We start from the raw sequence: 25,842 nt of genomic DNA, 5'->3' as shown, positions 1-25,842 counted from the left end.
AAGAACATTCAAACATGACGTTATAAAACGCTATACCCTGTTTTTAAACTAGGCGGAGTTCAAATTTACCGCATCGTAATGCTTGTTTGTAATTGGTCCAACCTCACGCAAGTTTATTACACTGTTATGAAATATTGACATTTATGGGCCACTCCACGAACATACGCCTGTTTTGGATTACTTCGACAACGAATATTTTACTGTGCAACATAAGAAGTACGAAAGTAAATGGCGCTAATAATTATTCCAATAAACAACAATGTAATTTGCAATTTACTTTCGTTCTTCTTATTTTGCACAGTAAAATATTCGTTGTCGAAGTAATCCAAAACAGGCGTATGTTCGTGGAATAGGGTATATCAAATTTTGACACTATTGGCATTTCATAAGTTAATTAAGTTGTATCGGCAATTTTTTGTGTTTTCTGCTTTATTTCTTTAATTTTTAGATTTTTAGTCTGCTTTTATATAAAAAACAGTTGTCGACGTATTAGTATACCTAATATAATATTTATGAATTACGGTCGAAGACCGACATGATCAACCAAAAAAGAACATGTATTGGTTATCATGCCCCGCGCACTCTAATAAAAAAACATGTAATCGTATTTATTTTCCTTCCATTTTGTCAGAGGCGCTGATGTCGGCATTGTGATTGGTGGAACATGACTTTTGACAAATCCTGCGCTATCTGTGAATCTGTGTTCAGTGTTCGTGTTCGTTCGTTCGTTGTCGTTCAGTTATTGTATTTTATATGGTCGGTTATGGGTTGTGATGTGTTTGTGTTGTGTCACCATAAAAAGCTGATATTCAGTCGTGTTTTTTGATATTTTTGTTATTTTGTAATCGAGTACCTTTTTAAAGGTAAGTTTTTCTGATTGTAAGGTAGAGATTTTCTGATTGTAGGTACCGTTTATCCAACAGTTTTAAAATCCACATTTTATTTCGCGTTTTGTTGTTAGGTCTAATGGCTCCCATCAGGTGTTGTGTGCAGACGGTGGAAAAATTCAACGAGTAAACATATATTTAATCCAAATTAAATACTCATATTTCTATGTAAAATGTCACATTATTGTATAAATAAATAATTAAGAAACAAAAGTTGTTTGTGTTGTACCTTTATTGTCCACTTGAATAAAATATTAAATATTGGAAGTACCGTATGGGGGCTATGATGATGTACCTAGTATGGAGGCTAGATTACGCCACTCTTCCGCCTATCCAATCAACAACAAGAACGTTTAAAATTTCACACCTATCATGTCGAAGCTACAGACCACTTTGTGGAGGCCAGATTTGTAGTACCCTTCCATTTAACCAGGTGCTGAGATGGCGCTGAAATACGTGACATATTTTTTAAAGAGTAAGATCGCATTCTACCAAATCACACAACACTTTTTTCTATGTTAATTATTTTTTAATAGTCCATTCCAACGTGCTGTCAAGATTATGTCAATGTGGCGACTGGGAAGGAAACATAAATGTTATAGGCCTGGATCCCGCGTATGAAAAAAATTTTTATTAATAGCAAGCTGAAAATTTGTTAATAGCTTAAGGGTGTCTAGTCGGACAAACTTTGATATATGGGAACACTGGAACAGGGGAAGTTTTAATTGTGGAACAGGTTAAAAATTTGGAACGGTCAGACCAGGAAAACGGCTCATGTATTTTGTCTGACAGAACAGACTCAAACTCTCCGAAGAGAGATTAAACTCTCATGCAAAAATCAGACTGCTATTGATAACCAAATGGGCGATTTAATGAGTGGAACATGTAGAATATGTCAAATGACAGGAATTATGACAGGTGATAATTAGCAGTCTGATTTTTGCATGAGAGTTTAATCTCTGTTTGGAGAGTTTAATTCTATTCTGTCGGACAAAATAAATGTGCCGTTTTCGTGGTCTGACCGTTCCAAATTTTTAACCTGTTCCACAATTAAAACTGCCCCTGTTCCAGTGTTCCCATATATGAAAGCTTATCCGACTAGACACCCTTAAGTTATTAACAAATTTTCAGCTTGCTATTAATCAACTTTTTTTTCATACACGGGATCCAGACCTATTATTCCATCAGTTCTTAATGTCTTTTAGATAATTTTAGTTGCATTTATTTGTAATTTTGTTTCGTACAAGGATTAATTTAACATTTTTACTAGAATAATCGATAATATGCTTCATTTCTGTTTATTTTTGAAGTGTGGAATGCGAAGTAATCCTGATAAAGTTCAGTTTTATCGGTTACCATCAATGCTTAATTTTAAGCATAAAACCAACTGAACTAAATAAGTTATGATCTGAGAGACATAAACAATGGTAAAATATAACAATAAAGCAATAAAATTCAATATAAAAATGCTAAATAACTAACTACTGTACCTACGAGCAACATCTGTATTGTCTGCCAACAACTTTCGAAAATATTCACTCATTTTTATTTATTCACTGCTTAAAACTAAATAAGGTCATTTAAGTACTTCTACAACTAAAAAAACTACCAAAATCAACAACAAAATGTTCGCAAAATACAACTAAAAAACTGTTAAAAACGGGTAAAAAATTTAAGAAACGCAATGTCAAAAAATATAAACAATTAAAATATATTTACAGTTGAGTCCGCGAGTCTTTACCCGTGCGTCATCATTTAAAGCATACGAAATAAGTCGGAAATTTACTAAACGCAACGGCACGTGGATATTATTCCGATCACGGGTTATAGTATAAAATTTGACGTTATCAAATAAATGGAATGTCAAATTTAAGTTTTGCTTTAAAATTTTGGTGCATAATTACAGCTACATTTGAAGTAGCTTAATAAATTATTTTATTATCATTGATTAATAAATAAATAATCAATTTATAAAAAAATTCGATAACATATTTTTTTTTGTTATTTTATTCACTTTGGCGTAACCTTAAACACAAGCATTCAACTGTGTCAACAATGAGGTTAGCTTTGTACGTTGTCAAAATTTATCGTAAAATAACATAAACTTATTACAAAATTTCTAACTCCAATATAAAATTAGTTGTGAAAACAACTGTTTGTATACTATAAAAAACTTCAAAATGCAAAAATTCGACGCAATAGGGCTTTTCATCGATTGTCATTTGTTTCGAGCTTCTGTCATGTGTCACATAATATTAATATATCTACGTCATACGTCTTTGGTTTGTATCATTGGTACATACCAATAACGTACGACGTAGATAAATTAATATTATGTGACACATGACAGAAGCTCGAAACAAATGACTGTGAATGAAAAGCCCTATATCAGCAAAAAATTCAACAAACTGACAGCCACAAAAGTAAACAAACCAAAACGTCAGAAATTGTACTTAAAATATGTGAAGACATCCCCAATCGTCTTTCTTTGTACCTATCTCTTTTCAATGCACTGAGTCTAAATCGTTCATAAAAATAACATGTGTCTTTACTTAATAACAGGCGGCAGCTGGTTTGTCATTAATTTCAGGCGTGGAAGAGAATGATGCTAAATAAAAAGTATGTGTTTTATTTCGCCAGGTATTAATGACGCACGGGTAAAGACTTGCGGACTCAACGTATTCGCAGCATAGATATAACAGAATAGATTAGGCCAGTTCGAAAAATATTCGCAGACCCTGACGCGGACTGTTAGTCATGGCATGCTCCACTTGTCGTCGACTAGTCCCTGATTGTCATAAATGTTAAAGTCTTGAAATGGCCTATGATAATAGCTTTGTTCGCGGAGCCGATCATTGACAAGTCCACGACAAAATCGCATGCGCACTGTGACATTTATTTTATATTATTATAGAAGATTTATTTTATATTTTTAGATTTATTTATTTTATATTATTATTGAGAGAATTATATTTAACAGAATTAAAGTGCGCATGCTATTTTGTCGTGGACTTGTCAGTGATCGCTACGCGAACAAAGCTATTATTAAAACTCCACAAGGAAAAGAAAGAATTTTTCCTGTAGCTGGCTGTATACAGTCGAACCCGCTTATTAGAATAGCCTTCGTGCCAAGCAAAAATATTCTTATAAGCGGGATATTCTAATAACCGATCATTGGTGGCCAGCTGAAATAAGTGTACCGAATATACGTTATAATAGTACATACTATGTCAATATGTATATGAGCAATTCCAAATGATTTCGCCGAGTTTGGTTGACGAGGTCCTCGGATTTGTACTAAATTTTAGTATGTTATTGTACCTCATAAAAAAATATTTTCCTGATAATTATAGCCCCCTAGGTCTCATAGGGCCTGAGATAGGGGCCCTGAAAAGGCCTAAAATTGACTTTTTAAATGTTTTGAGCGTTATTTTTAAAATACGATATCTCGAAACATTTTAAAGCAAATTTAATTTTTCAAACTGATTTTTTTTTGTCCTGACGTCTAGTATTCACAAATACATTTTCAAATTTCTAAATGTTAAGCGTAATTTTGGGGAACTCATTAAGTGCGAAGCAAATTTTGAAAAACTAATATTTTCTTATCGTTTTCATTCTATTGCCAAACTTGAACGCGACGTCGAAGGATCTTTTGCAATATCTTGTTTTTAAGGTATTAAGGCAAGGTTTAAAATAGTTATAGGTATATTTTTTTATATTGAAAGGCAGCGAAGATATATGCATTTGAGCAGGGCCCTTTTTGTGCAAAACAGCGTTTTTTGGAATTTTCAGCCGAGATAAGTTTTTTTACTTCAGACAATTTTTTTTTGGTTGCTTTGATTCATTCTGAGCAAAAAATATCTTTTGTGATTTTTCTCTAAAATTGATTGTTGTCGAGTTATACGCAATTTAAAATTTGAAAAACGCAAAAACCGGAATTTTCAAGGCTTAATAACTCGGTTAAAATTATTATTATGAAATTCACAAAGTGACCAAATCACAGTTTAAAGCCCTCCCTAAAAGATTTTGAAGAAATTTTTGTCATTATTTTATTACGAAGCTGTTATTTTTAAAAAAATAACAATGAGCGCTAAGCGTGTATCTCTCGAGCACTCACCACTCGCCTCCATACGCGCTCAACGCTCATTATTGATAATTAACAATAACAGCTTCGTAATAAAATACACACAAAAACTGCTTCAGAATCTTGTAGTGAGAGCTTTAAACTTTGCTTTGATTACTTTCTGACTTCCATAATGATAATTCTAACTGAGTTATTAAGCCTTAAAAATTCCCATTTTCGCGTTTTTCAAATTTTAAATTGCGTGTAACTCGACAATAATCAATTTTAGAGAAAAATCATAGGAAATCATTTTTGCTCAGAATGAATCAAAGAAATGAAAAAAAATTTGTCTGAAATAAAAAACTTTATTTTTTGAATTTGTTTAAAAAAAATTATTTAAACAATTTTCCGATCGCGATACCGCCTGGCACCCTGTTTGTGCAACAAAAACGAATCGGAATAATTTACCTAACGGGGGCGAGCATACAGCCTGGAATATTATTCGAATCTATTAAAATGAGTCCTAAAAAACTAGGTAATTTGAGTTAATCAGTACAAAAAATCCTGATTTTTCATGGATTTAAAACTAAGACATATAGGGCCGGGCCAAGAAATTCCGTACCTAGAGATTATTACAAATATAGAGAACTACTCCCAAAAAAAATTTCAGGCCAAAAAAAATAGGAAGAAAAAAGTTGCACTAGGCTGAAAATTCCAAAAAACGCTGTTTTGCACAAAAAGGGCCCTGCTCAAATGCATATATCTTCGCTGCCTTTCAATATAAAAAATATACCTATAACTATTTTAAACTTTGCCTTAATACCTTAAAAATAAGATATTGCAAAAGATTCTACGACGTCGCGTTCAAATTTGGCAATAGAATGAAAAAGATAATAGAATATCAATTTTTCAAAATTTGCTTCGCACTTAATGAGTTCCCCAAAATTAAGCACAATATTTAGAAATTTGAAAATTTATTTGTAAATACTAGACGTCAAAACAAAAAAACTCGAGTTTTAAAAATTAAATTTCCTTCAAAAGGTTTCGAGATATCGTAATTTAAAAATAACGCTCAAAACCTTTAAAAGGTCAATATTAGGCCTTTTCAGGGCCCCTATCTCAGGCCCTATAAGACCTAGGGCCCTATAATTCTCAGGAAAATATTTTTTAATGAGGTACAATAACATACTAAAATTTGGTACAAATCCGAGGACCTCGTCCACACAACTCGGCGAAATCGTTTGGAATTGCTCATATGCATATGGTTTTAGGTCTTTTTATGTCAATAAAAATTTATAATCTATTTACAAAAATAATTACGAAACGATTAGACAATAAATTGGAATTTGGTTTTAGAAAAGACTTCCGAACAAACGATCAACTATTGCGGTAATAAATAATCTTATAGAAAAATGCTGTTTCTACAAACAGCCAAGTGTGTGGCAATGTACCTATAGAAATTTGTAGACAAATGAAATTATCTTATGACCTTGTCAGCATACGATTGAATTTTCTGTGGGAAAGGAGCGTTTACTCATAACACAGTAATAAAGTGTTTATTAGGTACCTGACAGACCGTAATAATATACAAAACAGCAGGCTTTCGAAGCTCTTACCGACAAATTGTATGTAAAAATTTATTTGTTGACCTGAAAAAATTATTCTAAACAGCGGTATTAGGTTACTAAGCCATATTACAATAAACGGATAAATTTATTAAAGGGTAAATGGAAACGTTTCGGGACCTCGAATTTATATTCCATAAACCGGGATATTCCTATAACCAGTACTCTAATAAGTGGGTGCAACTGTACCATCAATAACAAAAATTTAATGAAAAATCCTTTGTAACAGGTATACAAATTTATTAAAATACCTTTAATGGTACCTATATCACAGAAAGTTTTCGATATTTAAAAATATCATCATCAGTGTTTAGAACTGGTTGATCACAAGCTGAGCCACCAAAGAAATATCAGGGTATGAACCCTTTACGTGGTATCAAAATTTGTTATATTAGCATATTTGCTTGAAATTCCATAGATGGATAACATTTATAAAGAATTAGGCCTTTAGGCACAGCATGGCTCGCCCTCACGTGGGTTACTAAACAGGTAGATATGTCTCTGCATGCGAAGACCGTTAAATCGCAATTGAGTTGCCATCTAACAGCCTTCATGTAGAGATATATCTTCCTGTTTAGGAGTCATGCTGTGCCCAAGGGCCTAATTCTTTATAAATGTTATCCATCCTATAGAATTTTAAGCAAATATGCTAATTGTTATACCATTTAGCGGAAACAGAAGACCAACTAAAAAGACAGTACACACTTGATACTCCGACGTTTTACAATCCTACACGCTCGGTAGTCCGGCAAACCTCCCATCAAGGTCATCACCGTGTCTGCTTGTACTTAAACCTGTCGCGACATGAATTAAATGTATTAGCTTCAACATTTCTTTTAATAAACATGTTTTAATTAGCCGAAATGGATGTTTCATTTGCATATTATTCTGGGTAGCATTTTACTCATAAAATTTAAGAATATTGTAGGCTACTGCTAGCAAAATAATGCCAAATATATAATCACTTTGGGTAATCGGGACACTTTTGGTAATCCGACACCCCTTTGGTCCCATACCTGTCGGATTATCAAGGGACAACTGTATTGATGAACATATTATAAGAAAAAAGTCAGAGGCTGACTAGTCACATTAACTTTTCCAAAACCAAAATCATGGTATTCCACAAAAACCCCCATGAACAAATTACACCCAACATACAAATAAATGGTATCACCCTTCAGAGTTCTCAAAGATTCATATACCTGGGCAGAGAGCTGAATAGTCAACTAGACCACTCAAAACAAATTAGAAGACGCATTGAAATAGCAAGGTCTGGTTTCATGAACATGCGTAAAATCCTCTGTAACCCCAAGCTATCAGTCACAATAAAATTGAGAACAGTAAATTGTTATGTGTGGTCTCTATTATATGGCTGTGAGACCTGGACATTCAAACAGTATGACGTCAACAAACTGAATTCATTCGAAATGTGGATGTACCGACGAATGCTAAGAATAAGCTGGACTAGCAGAACTACGAATGAAGAGGTACTGGAAATACTGAACACACGTCCTTATCTGGTCAATACAATCAAAATTAGAAAGACATCATCTAGGACACATAATGCGCCGTAGGGAATTTGAGCAGCTCCAGGCAATATTAGAAGGCAAAATCGAAGGTAAAAGGGGTATAGGAAGAAAGAAAAAATCCTGGCTCCGAAACATCAGAGATTGGACCCATACAACAAGGAATGACTTAATTCGTCAAGCCCAGAACAGAGAGAAATTTGCCGTATTGATCGCCAACCTCAATAGAGAAGGTACTTAGTAGGAGGAGGATACCATTTAAATGGTGAAGCTTCATACCCTGCTATTTCTTTGGTGGCTCCGCTTGTGATCAACCAGTTCTAAACGCTGATGATGATATTTTTAAATATCGAAAACGTTTTGTGATGTAGCCCTTAAAGGGATTTTAATAAAAAAATTATACTTTTTACAAAGGATTTTTCATTAAATTTTTTTAAAGTTATTATTGGGTGTGAATTTGTCTTTTGAGTTTACTCCTGGTTTAAAAACAGGGTAGAGGTAGGAGAAAGTGAATAAGTTTGCTGGAAATATACAACGCTGTTTCAAAAATTATGCACCACGCAGAATTTCCGCCATTATTAACTATTTTCAGAAACTAGGTACTGTTTTAGATCATTAATTTATAAAAAATATCATAACTGACAGATATTTCCTTCGCTGACTTTCATCGTGATCTTCAAATGAAAACTGCCAAAGAAGAAATTGCCAGTTACTCCTAAAAATACGACATGCTACTACAAAACAACCCCAACAGGCTAGCGAAGAACCTTATACGCCAGGGAAATAAGGCAAAAATATACCATGTTCGGGACACTTGAGCAGCCAGGTTGCAAATGGGTTTTTTGGGTAGTATATGCCTAATAAATTCTTTTTCTTCTACGACACTACAGCCCAAATTGAGCCTTGGCCTCCTTTATTTTTTGCCTCCACCCTTATGCTTCTCTCCATACACGGACTCCTAAAAGGGCTTGTGCGTCGCTGTTTACTGTGTCTTCCCAGCGCTTTCTTGGCTTTCTAACCGGTCTATTTCCCTGCATTCTAGCATTTAGTGCTCTTTTTGGTAACCTATCCTCTCCCATTTTTATCACATGTCCGGCCCATTGCAATCTTTGTAAGTATTCTAATGAAGTCTGACAGGGGTGCTGCCTTATAAAGTTGATAAAGTTCGTTGTTGTATCGACTTCTGAAGATTCCGTTTTCCCTCACAGGTCCTAGTATTCTCCTCAGTACTTTCCTTTCGAATGTGTCGAGTTTGTTTTTGGATGTTTCTTTCAAGACCCAGGCTTCACTGTCATAGCATGTTATTGGTCGAATTAAAGTTTTATAGATTCTCATTTTTGTATTTTGGTGGACACTTTTAGACCGAAATATATGGGAGAGGGCAAAATAAGCTCTGTTTGCCTGCGTTATTCTCTTCCGTATTTCTCCATCTTTTGATCCGTCGCCATATATTTCTACTGCCAGGTATGTAAAGTTTCCAACCGTTTCAATGTCATCTTCATGTATAATGTTTTGTGGGACTATATTTCTTCTCGTCTGAGTCATTATTTTTGTTTTTCCTGTGTTAATTTCCAGACCTAGCATTTTTGTTTGTATTTTTAACTCTGCGTATGTTTCCTGTGCTCCTATTGATGTTCTACTCATAATATTAATATAATCGGCATAAGCGGCCAGTTGAACCGTTCGGTTGGTCAGTAGGTTTCAGTAGAATCAGTGGCATGAAAGGTGATTTTTGGAGGTCGAAAAACCCTAACTGTTTCTGTTTTTGTAGCTAACATCCTTGCTTTGATTTATTCTTCGGAATCCTAATTCTCTTATGTGTTTCCTTTCATCCACTATCATCCTCAGTAGCAAATTTTCTGGGTGGGAAAAATGCATTTCTTTCGATTAAAGGATCAACTACTTTAACCAAATTCTCTGGTAGAAATCTGGTTGATTTGATAGTCTCAAAAACGTGTTCAGGTCCATGTGTTATGTATTTACTGTACTTAATTTTAAACCATACAGGCATGTATGATTTAAAAATGAAGTATACTAACAATTTATGTTCAACTGAAGACGTTTCCAAACTTACATACAGTCTCAAAACTCTGTTAGCTGTAGTCAACCATCGAGAGTGGGAAAGTGGACCCGGTTCTCGAACAGATAAGTCCACAGGGCAGTTGCCTAACTTTATCGCACAACTTATGTCTAGAAGATACTATTCATCTTTACTCAAAAGATTGCGATTAAATAGTCCTCCTAGTGGTTAGGAACGAGATGGTTTCATAAGATCTGTCGTAGCATCCAGAGCTTCGATGCCAAGGTATGACAGCAAGCGCAGCTTCAAATTACCCACTCAGAAATAATGAGTAAAAGACTCTTCTTAAAGTCAAAATTCCATTTAATTTGTTGACATTGTTTGGCTACAATTTGGTTTCTTTTTTGTTTCAATTAAACATGTTATTAAAATTATAAGTTGTTTTATTTATATCCTTTATAACTTTAAACACACTATAATAATTCTATTCCAATTAAATGGGGTGTAAAGTAAAAGAACAAAAAATGGATTGTGCTATTAACACCCAACACAACATTCTAGACCACACCTTCTTTTAAGGTGCTAATATGTGAATTTTAACAATTTTTTAGTATTTTGCGCTACCGCAAATTAAAAGATATTGTCTGTTTCAAATTTATTTTCTATTTTTTAAACTATTAACTAAACAGTTTTCACTATAGCACGTTTAAAAATTATTGGCTAAAGATTGTAAAAATAATTGAGAAATGTCTTGATTTCTGAAAAAAACTAAATTTTAAGTATGATGCGCTAGCTGGGAGTTTAATATATAACTTTATTTTACTTTACATTTTACTTATATACCCCAAAAGCAAATTTTCCGCGGTATAGCGATTAAAAAATGAAACATTATTGTTTTTCGACCCACCCTAATACACACACTCGCACTCTATTGCAGTCACTGAAGGTTTCACCTCCGATTTTGTTGAACCTTCATCGAGTTTTATGAAAATTGGTAAATAGTTAGAAGATATCTCAAGTAACAAAAGTGACATTGTGCCAACTTGCGCTTTTACCCTGGGGGTGAAAATTATTTTATTAAAAATAACCCCATAAATCTATAGAGGGACAAATTGTACGCAACATTTGTAATAGGTTATTAAAGTAACTTAAAAGATAGTTTTTGAGATATTCAGTACAGATCAAAGATTTTAATTTTTCGTTAAAAAATGGATATTTTAAAGCGGTTTTTCATAAATAACTCAAAAACTATTAAGTTTTTACAAAATAAGTTATTAATAGGTCTGGATCCCGCGTATGAAAAAAAAAGTTGATTAATAGCAAGCTGAAAATTTGTTAATAGCTTAAGGGTGTCTAGTCGGATAAACTTTGGTATATGGGAACACTGGAACAGGGTCAGTTTTAATTGTGGAACAGGTTAAAAATTTGGAACGGTTACACCACGAAAACGGCACATTTATTTTGTCCGACAGAACAGACTTAAACTCTCCGAACAGAGATTAAACTCTCATGCAAAAATCAGACTGCTATTTATCACCTGTCATCATTCCTGGCATTTGACATATATATTCTACATGTTCCACTCATTAAAACGCCCATTTGGTGATAAATAGCAGTCTGATTTTTGCATGAGAGTTTAATCTCTGTTCGAAGAGTTTAAGTCTGTTCTGTCAGACAAAATACATGTGCCGTTTTTGTGGTCTGACCGTTCCAAATTTTTAACCTGTTCCACAATTAAAACTTCCCCTGTTCCAGTGTTCCCATATATCAAAGTTTGTCCGACTAGACACCCTTAAGCTATTAACAAATTTTCAGCTTGCTATTAATCAACTTTTTTTTCATACGCGGGATCCAGACCTATAAGTAGTACCTACTTATTAAAAATTGAAGCTAATAAAAAGTTAAATAAATTCCTTAGTTGAAGAACCTTTTCGGCGAGAACTCAAATCTAAGTAGATATTCAAGCTTAAATAACGGGAACACGATGCATTTTATAACATATAATAAACTTACTAGACACTTGTCAAAGTAATCAGGAATAAATAAGAAAAAATTGCACGTATAAAAATATAATAAATAAATTAATTCAATTTTAACTTACCTTTCATTTTTTATCTTTTTCCGAGAGTTCGGCTCAGTTTGGGACCACAAGAATACAAACTTCACCCCACATTTTTGTCTCATGTTTATATCTCTTTGAGTTGTTTATTATAGAATGCTGATCTTTTTTCCATTTCTTTAATCAACTGCTTGTGAATCAAAATACCTCCATCATTTAGATACAGCATATTCCTCGTCTGGCATTTTAAAAAAATTGAATATTAAATATTCGCGACAATGTTTTTAATCTTTGCGACTAAAAATGGCAAGTGAAGGGCTAGTCGTGATATAATTTATGGCCAATCTTTTTGTGATACCCTGTATATTTGTAGCTTTCGGATAGATTTGATTGCCTTTTGTTAATATTTTTTTTTAATCTGGGTTTTCCTTCACCTTTTTTCTCGCTGAACCACTCATGCACGACCTTTTTCGGTCCTTGTTGACCATCATCGTGGTTTTTGTTGGTTACTGGTCCATTCTTGGCAGATGAGAATAAAGGACTATCTGATGATGCCCGTAGCTGAACTGTCTTAAGCTTCCCCTCGGTTGCGCTCACTTTACTGATATTGAAGAGCTCCTACACTATGACAATATCCCATATCCCACAACTTTCTGACAGATACAATGTATGATACCTACTCATTCATATTTTACTCTGGGCTAATTAGCAAAATACAAGGAAACGTTATTTAGTAGCAATTTTATTGCTGGAATCAAATCTTATGATTGTATATATTAATAATATGGGTATGCAAAGTCCGTAGATAGTGTGCTAATTTTTTTATAAACAAAATGGCGCACGAAAATCGTGTTTTTTAAATTTTTGCTTTATAACTCCAAAGATTTTAACTTTACACCAAAAATACCTAAATAAAAATTAACTATTCTGCATAGAAATGTGTTTTTCCCGATTTACTTCGACGAAAATTTTCCCCGGAAAATGCGGGTTTTTCCAACAAAATCTTTAATTTTCAACTAAAATTTTAGATAAGTAATTGCTTATCAATAAATAAATAACTTGGTAATATAAAAGCTCCTTTCGTATTTATTATAATTCCAGAAGCTGATGGAAATTGAATGAACAGTTTAGCAACAAATGAATTGTTAATTAAAAATTTACGGCCGCTGTAATAACCACAACAATTATGATACATGAGAGTAACTATGATTTTTGTATGAACAGACACTGTACCTATCTAATGTACTTTACAGAATTGAAATTGGACTATTTAAGCGGCCTCGGGAATATTTTAAAATTATAAACAATTTTTTTGGTTATAAACAAATATAATATCGCGGGAAATATTAAATTAAATTAAATTATGAAAACGGTATTAGAAGAAAAAAAGCGGCACGGCACTTCTTTTAAAAGAAAAAACGTTTAATTGTGATGATTGGTTCCTGAGATACAACCGGTCAAAGTTGACCAGCATTTATGGGAAAGATATAAACAATAGGATCATAATTTTCGAACAATCATTTTATTTTTGTCCTCTTTCTCCACACCAATTTTCATATCTTTAAAATACTCATAATATATATTATTGTAATAAAAAATATCGATATTACGAGTGAAAATTGCCAAAAATAGCAAAATTCCAATCAAAAATTAGGTTGGAGAAAATGCAATCTCAGAGTTCAAAATCGGTATACGTTAAAAAAATGCATTTTCTCGGCTTCCCATGGAACAATTTTCTTTATTATATTTATACCGCATTATTTAATGTCAAACTTGCTTTTGTTTTGTTATAATTGGTTAATTTATTTATAAGAAAAGAAAACTACATATTTTTTCCAGTTGTACTTTTTTTAGATAAACTTACCTACGTACTTAGTTACGTACTTTTTAACGTTAAAAACACAAATATTCTCATTTGAAACGTGTATAATTATTTAAACAATCTTTATTTAAACAAATTAAATTTTTTTTGTTATAATAAATAAATTAATTTATTGTAGCAAAACAAAATCAACTTTGACATTTAATAATGCATTAGTTAGATGGCTCTACTCGAATTACTTAAGAACAAAAAAAGAATGAAGAAAATTGCTCCATGGAAAGCCGAGAAAAAGCATTTTTTTAACGTATACCGATTTTGAACTTTGAGGGTTACATTTTCCCTTACCTACTTTTTGATTGAAATTTTGCTATTTTTGTCAATTTTCACTTCGTAATATCGATAGTTTTTATTATAATAATATATGTTATGAGCATTTTAAAGATATGAAAATGAGTGTGGAGAAATAGGACAAAAATAAAAAGGTTATGGTTCGAAAATTATGATCCTATTGTTTGTATCTTTGCCGTAAATGCCGATCAAGTTTGACCGGTTGTATCTCAGGAACCAATCATCACAATTAAACGTTTTTTCTTTTAAAAGAAGCGTCCTGGCGCTTTTTTTCCAATGATGTTTTGATGATTTAATTTAATTATTCCCGAGATGTTTTATTTGTTTATAAGCCAAAAAATTGTTTATAATTTTAAAATATTCCTGAGGCCGCTTAAATAGTCCAATTTCAATTCTGTAAAGTACATTAGATAAGTACAGTGTCTTTTTATACAAAAATCATAGTTACTCTTATGTATCATAATTAGTTATTGAAGTTATTGAATTATTGATAAACAATTACTTATCTAAAATTTTAGTTCAAAATTAAAGATTTTGTTGGAAAAACCCGCATTTTCCGGGGAAAATTTTCGTCGAAGTAAATCGGAAAAAACACGTCTCTACGCAGAATTTAATTACGGTGAATTTTTATTTGAGTGTTTTTGGTGTAAAGTTAAAATCTTTGGAGTTATGGAGCAAAAATTGAAGAGAACACGATATTCGGGCGCCATTTTGTTTATAAAAAAGTAGCACACTATCTGCGAACTTTGCATACCCATATTATTAATATATGTATACAATCATAAGATTCGATTCCAGCAATAAAATTGCTGGTAAATGACTTTTTCCAAAAATGGCCTATTCTCCGATAATCTGCCCAGACTATTTCTCAAGTTAGAAATTAAAAACAAGGTACCTAATTATAAAAAATACTTTTTTTTATTTTATTAAAATTTTTACAATATAAATAACACGATTATACAATTAATTATACAAATTTTCTATATGCTCTTTAAACGTTTGTATTGCCAAATCTTCAGCCTTTGTAATTTTGATATATTCTTTGCGAAAATGATCTTTAAGGTCCTCGAATTCATTCTCCAATTGTGTAATTTTATTTTTCATTTCACTGTTATAAGCAAGAGCATCTCTATACCTCGAACAAACGTTTTCCTTAACGATCTGAACTTTATGTTTCAATACTTCACATTCACTTTGAATATTTTGTAATATGACGTTATTTTTGGTATTAGTTTTTAAACATACTGATTGTGCTTGCTCATGTAATTGCTTCTGGTGATTTAATGTGGATTTATTAAGATTTATGTCAGATGATAACTTTTGAATTATATCTTTTAGGTCTTCCAATTCTTCTTCCATTTTAATATGTCGATTTATAAAATCGACATTAAGCGGATCAGGAATAGACTTACCACAATGTCTAAAATGGTCAACAATTTTGTACTCATATGCTAAAAAGTCATCCATATCCACATCTTCTGTTTTTAAAGATTCCTTTTCTGATTCCAAATCGTTTTCAAGTTTTTTTAGTTCTAAATATTCTGCTTCGGTAATTACTTCCTCTACATACTTCTTTTCTTTAGCTGCTAATTTTTCTATACTAGTTGTTTTTTCTTCTACTGTCATTTCTAACCGTTTTAAATCTTTTCTTAATGGCACATTGATTTCTCTTTCCTTTTTACGTCTTTCACTGCTGTCGTTTTTAACAGTTGTTTCTAATTTTTGTATCTCATTCTCCAAATCTTCATTTGCTTTTACTAATTCTAATCTTTCTATTATATTATCATTAATTTTAATCAAATAATTATCTTTTTCACTGAATAATCTATCAATGTCCTCCCTAATTTTTAAAACATCGCTACAAGTTTTTTCAAAAGGATCTAGTGCATTTAAAAAAAAATTTAACATGTGAATAAACACGTAAACAAACAATCTGGTTCTAGTACCTGTGGGCATAATTACATCACCATAACCAAATTGCATTCCAGATTCTGAAAAGATTGGATTCAATTTTTGCATTTTTAAAAATATTCTGTCTTCTTCAACGTCCAAATCAGTTTCCACATCATCTTGATAAAAGCCTATTGCATATGCTATCTAAAAAAGACATTAATAATATAAATGTTTGATATACAGTGTGTTTCATTAATAATTGGAAATATTTTAACTGTAGATTCCTACAGCGGGACTCCGTGCATTATAGTATTCTACATGTAGAAACAGAGCCGGATTTACATGTTGAACCCGACTAGGCATTAATATTTCTGGCGCCCCACGCCTTGGTCCCCCCCCCCAACTCCCTCATAACGCCATAACCAACCAACTTTTGGCCTTTGCTGCTGATTATTTTAATAATAACACCCTAGTGTTCTTTTGCACTATTAACAATAGTCTATGAATATAAAAGAGAAGTTTGTTAAGGATTGAAAATAATAAATACAAAATTACCGTAATTAATGTTTTCTAAGGTATTAATAATAATAGTTAATAGTGATCATATAACTTAAAATAATACACAGAGAGTCCATGGCCATATACTTTCAAATGCTCTGCAAAAAAGTGGTCAAACTCGCAAACTCGGATAAAAATTGTATTAAACCTAAAAAGTTGCCTTGATGAAACCCTAAATGTTATGACTACCTCGAAAAGCTAATCCTTTTAGGGATAGAAATTTTACACCGGCAACAACACGCTTAAGAACGTTCCTCCAGTATTCAGTTTCCTTATTTGACTGATCACCCACCCCTCATCTATGACTGATCAGCAAGACGACTTGAAATAACATGTCCTTTTATTTGACCTCTGAATTTTAATGTTCTCTGGTGTGACTTGAGAATTTTCGTGATCTACCACTCTTAAGCCGCAGTCTCTCTTATGCGATTGTCGCATGCGTTTGACGCAAGCAGCAGTCGCAAGCGATGTTCTGTGCACTCCTCAAATGTAAACTTTATGCGGCCGGTCTGTCTTGTGCGTCCGACGCGAGGAATCGCATGCGCCTGCTGCATCGACTGGTGATGATAGCAGTGCTTTGCAGTGACTGCATGCGTCCATTTCATAAAACAACAAAAAATTTGACATAGAATTTAAAAGTTTGTTGTTTATTGTTTATCAACTTATGATAATGAGGTTCGAGGTTAAGAAGCTTTGTTAATTAATATTTTAATAATACGTAATTCCAGATATAAATAAGCAATATGCTGTTGTTTTCATAATTGCACAGAGAATAAACATTTTGCACTTTAATATGACACCAAGTTTTTCTTCTGGTGTTATCACTCTCTTTACCATTCTTGTAGGAGATTTCGTTATGTCTTCCTTAATAGCACATAACAAGAAATTAATGGAACTGGTTCTTCGTCACGCGAAAGAAACTATGAAACTTGGTCTCATTATCAACCATATATTTACTTATTAAATTGGTTTGGTATCCTTCTTCAACCCTATTCACATACATTTCATCAGTTTTAGGTACTCTTTTTTGGTTTACCTTCATATGAGAGCATCATTTTTAAAATGTTCTCCTCCAATTCTTGCTCTTTTAATATGTGAAGATAAACCTGTCTCTGTAGATACCCCATTATTATTATCACTAAATTAATTACTACTTACTATTACCGTTGATTGATAAATATAGAGGGGTATATTCATCCAGTATATTCATCAATAAGCGTTATTACTATTACTACTACCTACTAATTATAAATTACTAAATATTACTATTATTATAAATGACTAATGAATATTATTAATTACTAAGGATTACTATTATTATAAATACTAAATATTCCTATTATTATTAATTACTAAGTATTACTATAATTATAAATTATTAAAAATAGTATTATAAATTACTATGAAGCAATTTTACTGTTATCGGTGCTATCCTTTATCAGATAATATATAACATAACCTTTAACCTATTATTTTTAAAATTCCCGCTTTTCATCAGCTTTTCTATCTGATGCGTCTAAACGCACAAGAGAGACCACCCCAACCACTGCGTTAATTGCTTGCGACTACTGCTTGCGTCGAACGCATGCGACAATCGCATAAGAGAGACTGCGCCTTTAGTGAAGCATTTTTACAATTATTAAAACCGGTTGTAAATGCATTTGCGTTAGCGGGGCAACTGAACAATATGCATGGTACACAAAACACAGACCCTTTAGCTTATCAGTTACATACCTGCTTTTTTATCTGATGGATAGTGCCGCTTTGATGATATGTAAGTGGTTGCCAGTTGGTACCCCGTCAAAATAGCCCCCTCGAAAAAGCTCCGACGTAATATCCCGCACACAAAATAGCTCCGACGTAATATCCCGCACACAAAATAGCTCCGACAAAATAGTCCCGACAAAAAAGCTCCCTTCAGAATTAATCATAAAATAATCCCTTATATTAATCATCATTGAAAATAGTTGATTATAAAAATGCCACAAGGAAATAGCTTCAGAACAACATTAAATCCCTTAAAAATACATTTTTTCGGAAATGGTAATTATCCTCTATTCAGATATTTATCTTAACCACATTAAATAATAATGGTCTTTTCAGGGAACTCGAACCCTGTCTTCTGTTTCGATTAAATGTGTTCTGATTTTCGATAAAATTCAATGTTCAAGCTAACTCCCGCCAGCCATCTGCCTCTTGGAAGTTTGAACATTTAATTTAAACGAAAATCAATATTTATTTGTGATATAAACCATTTTTGTCTGATTTCTGACAGCAGTAAAATGTATTTTGAATTAAATGAATTGCATACATTCTTCTTTTTTTTTGTCAAATAATTTGAAATAAAAAAAAACGTTTTTGGACAGCTTGTATAAATAATTATGTAAATGTTTATATTACCGAATAGAGAATTAAATATCCTTTCAAATGAGCTAGCACACGACCGCTATTCTCATTTAAAAATCATCGATTACGTCATCACGTCCAGATGGATGACGTCGCTAGAATGACATATATACCGAAATATCGTAATTTAAAAATAAAAATCGACCAGTTTCAGGATTTTTCCTTAACGTCACGGGTTTACGAAATAACGAATAATTTATTCCTTTCATTTGCACCATACTGTATGTCTGAACTGCCGATATGAATGAATCAGATTAAATTAAATTATTGGAAGAATTTTTTTACTAAGCAACAATATTTTTGTTTAATTTATTAATATTTTGTATTTTGACAACGACGTCCGAAGTGGAAGTCGAAACGTTAATAAAATAATATTTTTAAATTAAATTAGGGCTTATTTCCCAATTAGAATAGTTTAAAATAAAAATGCTACCTGCTCCGTTAAAACAATGCCTTTATAACCGTTAAATTAATGTCTTTTATTTTTGGTGTTAAATATATGAAACGCTAGGAATATATGGGAGCAAAAGTCGGACTTTTAGGCTACGGCCAGGCAAGCGACAATTTACAGCGCTGTAAGAGCGGTAAAATGAAGCGCGAAAAATGGGTTCAACGGAGAGTGTAGTGGATGGCCAGACTGAGCTGTAAAATATCGCGCAACAACAGCAATATAGGATAGAACCCATTTTTCGCGCTTCATTTTACTGCTCTTACAGCGCTGTAAATTGTCACTGTCTGACCGTAGCCTTGGAATTGTAACGTACTTTTAAAAAAAAAAAAAGGGTTTTCTCTTCAAGAAGCGCTGGAGATGATTGATGTCGATGAAACTTTAAATGTTGATGCTATATGTATACAGGGTGAGGCAGATAAAGGACCTATTAGAAATATCTCGAGAATTAAAGGTAAGAGAATCATGAAAATTTGAATACAGGGTTTTGAGGTATGAACTATTTAATGAAAATATTTTGGGCTCTTTGCTACTTCCGGTTATACCGGAAGTTGATTGTAACTTCGTTTTTTCAAATGGGACACCCTGTATATTTTTACATTTTTGGATTCTGTTCGATGTCTTCTTTCTTAAAATATGAGGTTTTGTAATATTATATAGGGTAGTTTAAAAGATAATTACGGTTTTCTACAAATTTTGTAGCAAACTTCACACCCTGTAGACTTGTACTGATTTGATATCAAAAACTCCATTTAATTTCAAGTGATTTTTAATATAGTCTATTATTATTAAAAAATATTAATGTAGCGAAATGTTTCATTTTAGTATACAGGGTTGGTCGAAACTCGGAATGAGTACTATCTGAGTTTTCCTAAATGGAACACCCTGTATTTTAGTATTGTAATGAAATGATATTTTACAGTACTTTTTTATTTCTTAAGCATTCCCTATACCTAACTGCTTTAATTTGTAAGTTATTCGTAGCTCTTTAAGCCTAACATTAATTGCAACAAAAATTACGTAAAATTTTATTAGGTTTGCCGTGAAAACAGGGCCGTAACTACCATTGGGGCAACCGGGGCAGTGCCCCGGGGCCCCCGGCAAAGAGGGGCCCCGCAGGGGCCTTCGTTTGGTTGGCCGTGCATAGATTTTATCGAGGAAAATAAAAATATGTATTTTAAAAGCCGATCCCAACGAAATAGTTACAAATGACACAATTTTAAAAACACCTTACAGATGCACCCTAGACCTCAACATAAAGTTGAGGAATTAAGCTGGGGCCCCCAAAACCATAACATAAAAAATTAAATTATTACCTAGGAAATTAGTTATTTTGGCGTAATAAAACCTAAAATGCCATTGGAAGCAGAGGAAGCCCGGGCTAAGCTGGTGCCCCCAAGACCTTTCGTAAAGATATAAATTGTTACTGAGAAAATTAGTCATGTTGGCGAAATAAAAACTAAAATGCATTAGGAATAATATGGGCCTCCCGTCCCAGCTATATTGTCTTAACCAATTTACTCCAGGTAGGAGCCCCAGATCACGTTTGGCCCGGGGCCCCCAACATCGTAGTTACGGCCCTGCGTGAAAATATTCAATCACAAATAATACAATCAATTATAAATAATTTTTCGAAAATACACACATATTAATTTCGACTGACCCTTAATTTATTAATACTGGTTGATATATCAAAATACCTACGTAGTTAAGATTGTTGGTGTGTTTAATATTAATAAAAACATACAATATTCTATCTAGTTGGCTATGACTGACACTAAAATATGCTTAATTTGCTTTGCTTTAACATTCTACCATTTTTGAAGTTTCAGTTGCTTTGCTACCATTGCTAATATGAATTTTTCTAATGAGGAACTGATTCAGATGTTTTTTTGTTCTCGGAGAGTATAACAAATAAAAATGTGCTACTAGCAATAAGAGTTTATCATCAGCAATTCCATGATAGATGACAGCCAAAAAAAAAAGAGAAACTTTTCAAAATTTACTAGAGCGGTTTCAATGAACTGGAAATTTAGATTACGAGAAATCTGATCGAAGAAAAATTATTTTAAATGATTAAAATGAATTAAATGTTGTCATGTGTCACTGAGAATCTGCATATTAGTAGTATAAACGTTCTCGTAATCTAAGTGTCTAGTACGTCGAGACTATTCTAGTAAACTTTGAAAAGTTTTTCTTCTTGGCTGTCGTCTATCAGGGAGTTGCAGATGATAAATTCTTATTGCTAGTAGTACAGTTTTGTTATACTTACTCTCCTAGAACAAAAACTTTACTAATCAGTTCCCCATCACAAAAATTTATATTAGTAATAGTAACAAAGCAACTGGAACTATAAAAATAATATAATGTCTAATGGTTAATCAAGTTTAGTGTCAAAGCCATATCCAACTGGGTAGAATATGGTTTGTTTTTATTAATATTTTATGCACCAACAATCTTAACAACGTAAGCATTTTGGTATCTCATCCAATATTCATAAATTAAGGATCATTCTAGATTAACATGTATTTATTTTTAAAAAATTATTTATGATTGAATATTTTCACCGCAAACCTAATAAAATTTCAAGTAATTTTTGTTGAAATTAATGTTTCTCTTAACGAACTACGAATATCTTACAAATTAAAGCAGTTACGTATAGATAGGAAATGCTTAAGAAATAAAAAAGTACTATAAAATATCATTTCATTACAATACTAAAATGCAGGGTGTTCCATTTAAGAAAACTCAGATACTACTCATTCCGAGTTTCGACCAACCCTGTATACTAAAATTAAACATTTCGCTATATTAATAATTTTTAATAATAATAGACTATATTAAAAATCACTTGAACATAAATGGAGTTTTTGATATCAAATCAGTACAATTCTACAGGGTGTGAAGTTTGCTACAACATTTATAAAAAACCGTAATTATATTTTAAACTACCCTGTATATTACAAAACCTCATATTTTAAGAAAGAAGACATCGAGCAGAATCCATTTACAGGGTGTCCCATTTGAAAAAACGAAGTTACAATCAACTTCCGGTATAACCGGAAGTAGCAAAGAGCCCAAAATATTTTCATTAAATAGTTCATACCTCAAAACCCCTGTATTCCAATTTTCGTGATTCTCTTATCTTTAGTTGTCGAGATATTTCTAAAAGGCCCTTTATCTGCCTCACCCTATATACTGAGCCCCCAGAATTTAATGTGCTTACAGCGAGGAATCTGGTGATGAGGAAGATAATGATTAGAATTAGTTATCCGGGAGAATTCTTAGGGAACATGTTAAACTTGTTTTACGAAATAGTGAAAGAGATTCTGAAATATACAGGGTGTCCCGAAAAGATTGGTCATAAATTATACCACACATTCTGGGGTCAAAAATAGTTCGATTGAACCCAACTTACCTTAGTACAAATGTGTTCATAAAAAAAGTTACAGCCCTTTGAAGCTACAAAATGAAAATCAATTTTTTTCAATATATCGAAAACTATTAGAGATTTTTTGTTGAAAATGGGCATGTATCATTATTATGGCAGGAACATCTCTATTATATCCATTATGGCAGGAACTATTATGACAGGAAAAATTTCACTATAATTTTTCCACCCCATAAAAATTTTATGGGGGTTTTGTTCCCTTAAACCCCCCCAAACTTTGGTGTACGTTCCAATTAATTCATTATTGTGGTACCATTAGTTAAACACAACGTTTCTAAAACTTTTTTATCTCTTAGTATTTTGTCGATCAGCCAGTTTTTATCGAGATGCGGCTTCTTTTTTAATATGTTTACATAAAAATTTTAAGGGAGTTTTGTTCCTTTAAACCCCCTAAATATTTGTGTACGTTCTCGATAAACTATTATTGTGGTACCGTTAGTTAAATACAGTATTTTTAAAACTTTTTTGCCTCTTAGTCTTTTTTTGATAAGTCACCTTTTATCGAGATGTGGCTTCTTTTTCAAAATATACCTAAAAATGTAAATTATAAATAAATTTTCAGATTATTAACAGGTCGCTACAATCGTACTTGACCATTTACAAATATGTGGTGGATTCGACAAATATTCAAAATATCTCGATAAACACTGGCTTATCGAAAAAGTACTAAAAGGCAAAAAAGTTTTAAAAATATTGTGTTTAACTAATGGTGCCACAATAATATTTTAATTGGAACGTACTCAAAAGTTTGGGGGGGGGGGTTTAAGGGAACAAAACCCCCTTAAAATTTTTATGGGGGCACAAATTTAACTATAATTTTTTTTTCAAGATGTTGCTACCATAAGAGTGCCACATGTCCATTTTCAATAAAAAATCTCTAAGAGTTTTCGATATATGAAAAAAGATCGATTTTCATTTTGTAACATCAAAGGGCTGTAACGTTTTTTGTGTGCACTATTGTATATAGGTAAGTGAGGTTCAATCAACCTAGTTTTGACCCCAGAATCTGTGGTATAATTTATGACCAATCTTTTCGGGACACCCTGTATAATGATATTGACAACAATGGGAGGAACTGAACTTATGAACCAGAATGTAGCTAGATGCCGAGTATGAACTCGCTCTAAAAAATGGTGGTGGTGTCTATTTACAAGGATTCTGGACATAACTTTTCAAAATGATTGGTATCTTTACAACAGATTCCATGATCATATCCCATAGCTATAATTTCAAAGGTATCTAGTAATATCGTATCTTACGAAATATGGTTCCGAACCAAAATAGGTGCAGGCAGACCATCTTCGTCAAAAATAGTCAGAGATACAAGACATGATAAGATTGATCATCTCCTGACATACTATGTTAGAATATATTATATTCTTGATAAAAAAGAAGACGTTGTACACGTGAGGGCTGCAGTTCGCATGTCGCATGTATGTACCATGTGTTGCAAGTGCAATATGGGAGTACAAGTGTGATACATTTTTCATCTACAATAATTTGATTATGTTTTTTTTTCATTTTTCTAGGTTTGTATTTGTTTGTTATTTTTAAATTTATAATAGGGAATATTTTAAACATTTTTGCTCCTACATGTAGGTATATCTTCATTGTATATCTTCCTAGCGTTGCATATGATATGTAACGGCTATTTTCTAAGAATCAAAAGTAATTAACAAAAAAAGTGTATGTATTTAAAAAAAAACTGGATCCTTTGTAAAAGGTATATTTAAAAGACCCCAATAGGGGTTACAGGGTGTACAGTACCTTCCTGCCAAGTATGATAAGGACAAGTTAAATTGTTTTAAAGTAATGGGTACAAATAGTTTTATTAAGTAATTTGGGTTAAGTTGTAATATTTTGAGCCCAGCAATCTAGTTAAAATATTTCCAATTATTAATGAAACACCCTGTACATAATGTGCTACAGAAACTATTTATCATGAGCCTTTAAATTTTCTTCTATTAGGTCTACAAAGTTCATAAATAAACCATTTTTTTTGGTTTTTTATAAGCTATATTTTTGCTAAGAATATTTTTTTCGACAAAATACGTATTATTTGAGTTGTTTGCGTTCTTCGCGTCCCTTCTGAAAACGTTTTTTTTGAAAAATGAACATTTTCACTCGCAAATCGAACATTTTTGAACATTTTTACTCGAAAAGTATTGACTTAGTGAAAAAAAAACTCTGTACATAGAACGAAAGTTGCTTAGAAATAGTTGATTTATGCATGTCCGGACTTATCTTGAACGTATGTTTTTTCACCCCCGAGAAGGGATGGCTCTCACCCCCCAAGTAACAGCAACCCTGGGCTCAAGTCCAATAATGAAGTAGAGGGTGAAAGGAACCTAAATCTAAATTTTCCAGCAAATCCGTCGTGACTAGGAAAATTAGACTCAAAAACCATCATTTACTGGGCTATTATAGCTATGACCATATTTTGATAGGCAATACATGCAAGACATATTTGTCTATGTATCAAATTTGATTACTCAAGAACACTGTAGACAAACCGACAAACTGGCACCTATTCAAAATGTGATTGAAATGTTTGTAAGTAATTGTCAAAAACACTAATCCCGGTTCTCATCCTACTGTTGATAAATAGTTAGTGCCTTTTCGTCATAGATGTCCTTTTAGAGTCTACATGAAAAGTAAACCAGCAAAATATGGAATGAAGATCTGGTGTCTTGAAGATGTTGATACTGCCATCGTAAGAATTTACAAGTGTATTTG

The 25,842-nt window shown here is 32.5% G+C and overlaps 1 protein-coding gene across 1 annotated transcript in view; it reads right to left on the bottom strand.

Moving 5' to 3' along the window:
• Window positions 1-15,246: 15,246 nt before the first annotated feature.
• LOC126879729 (uncharacterized protein MG328-like) overlaps window positions 15,247-25,842 on the bottom strand; it is a 28,090-nt gene continuing 17,494 nt past the window's right edge. Inside the window, exon 2 of the mRNA XM_050642940.1 lies at window positions 15,247-16,447. Coding sequence (XP_050498897.1) covers window positions 15,314-16,447 — 1,134 coding nt within the window. The 3' untranslated portion in view covers window positions 15,247-15,313. The remainder of the gene's footprint in view (window positions 16,448-25,842) is intronic.

The sequence above is a fragment of the Diabrotica virgifera genome, chromosome 2, assembly GCF_917563875.1.
Source record: "Diabrotica virgifera virgifera chromosome 2, PGI_DIABVI_V3a".
NCBI classification, from domain to species: Eukaryota; Metazoa; Arthropoda; class Insecta; order Coleoptera; family Chrysomelidae; genus Diabrotica; species Diabrotica virgifera.
The sequence above is the reverse complement of the archived record's forward strand: the minus strand, read 5'-3'. Positions and strand labels throughout refer to the sequence as shown.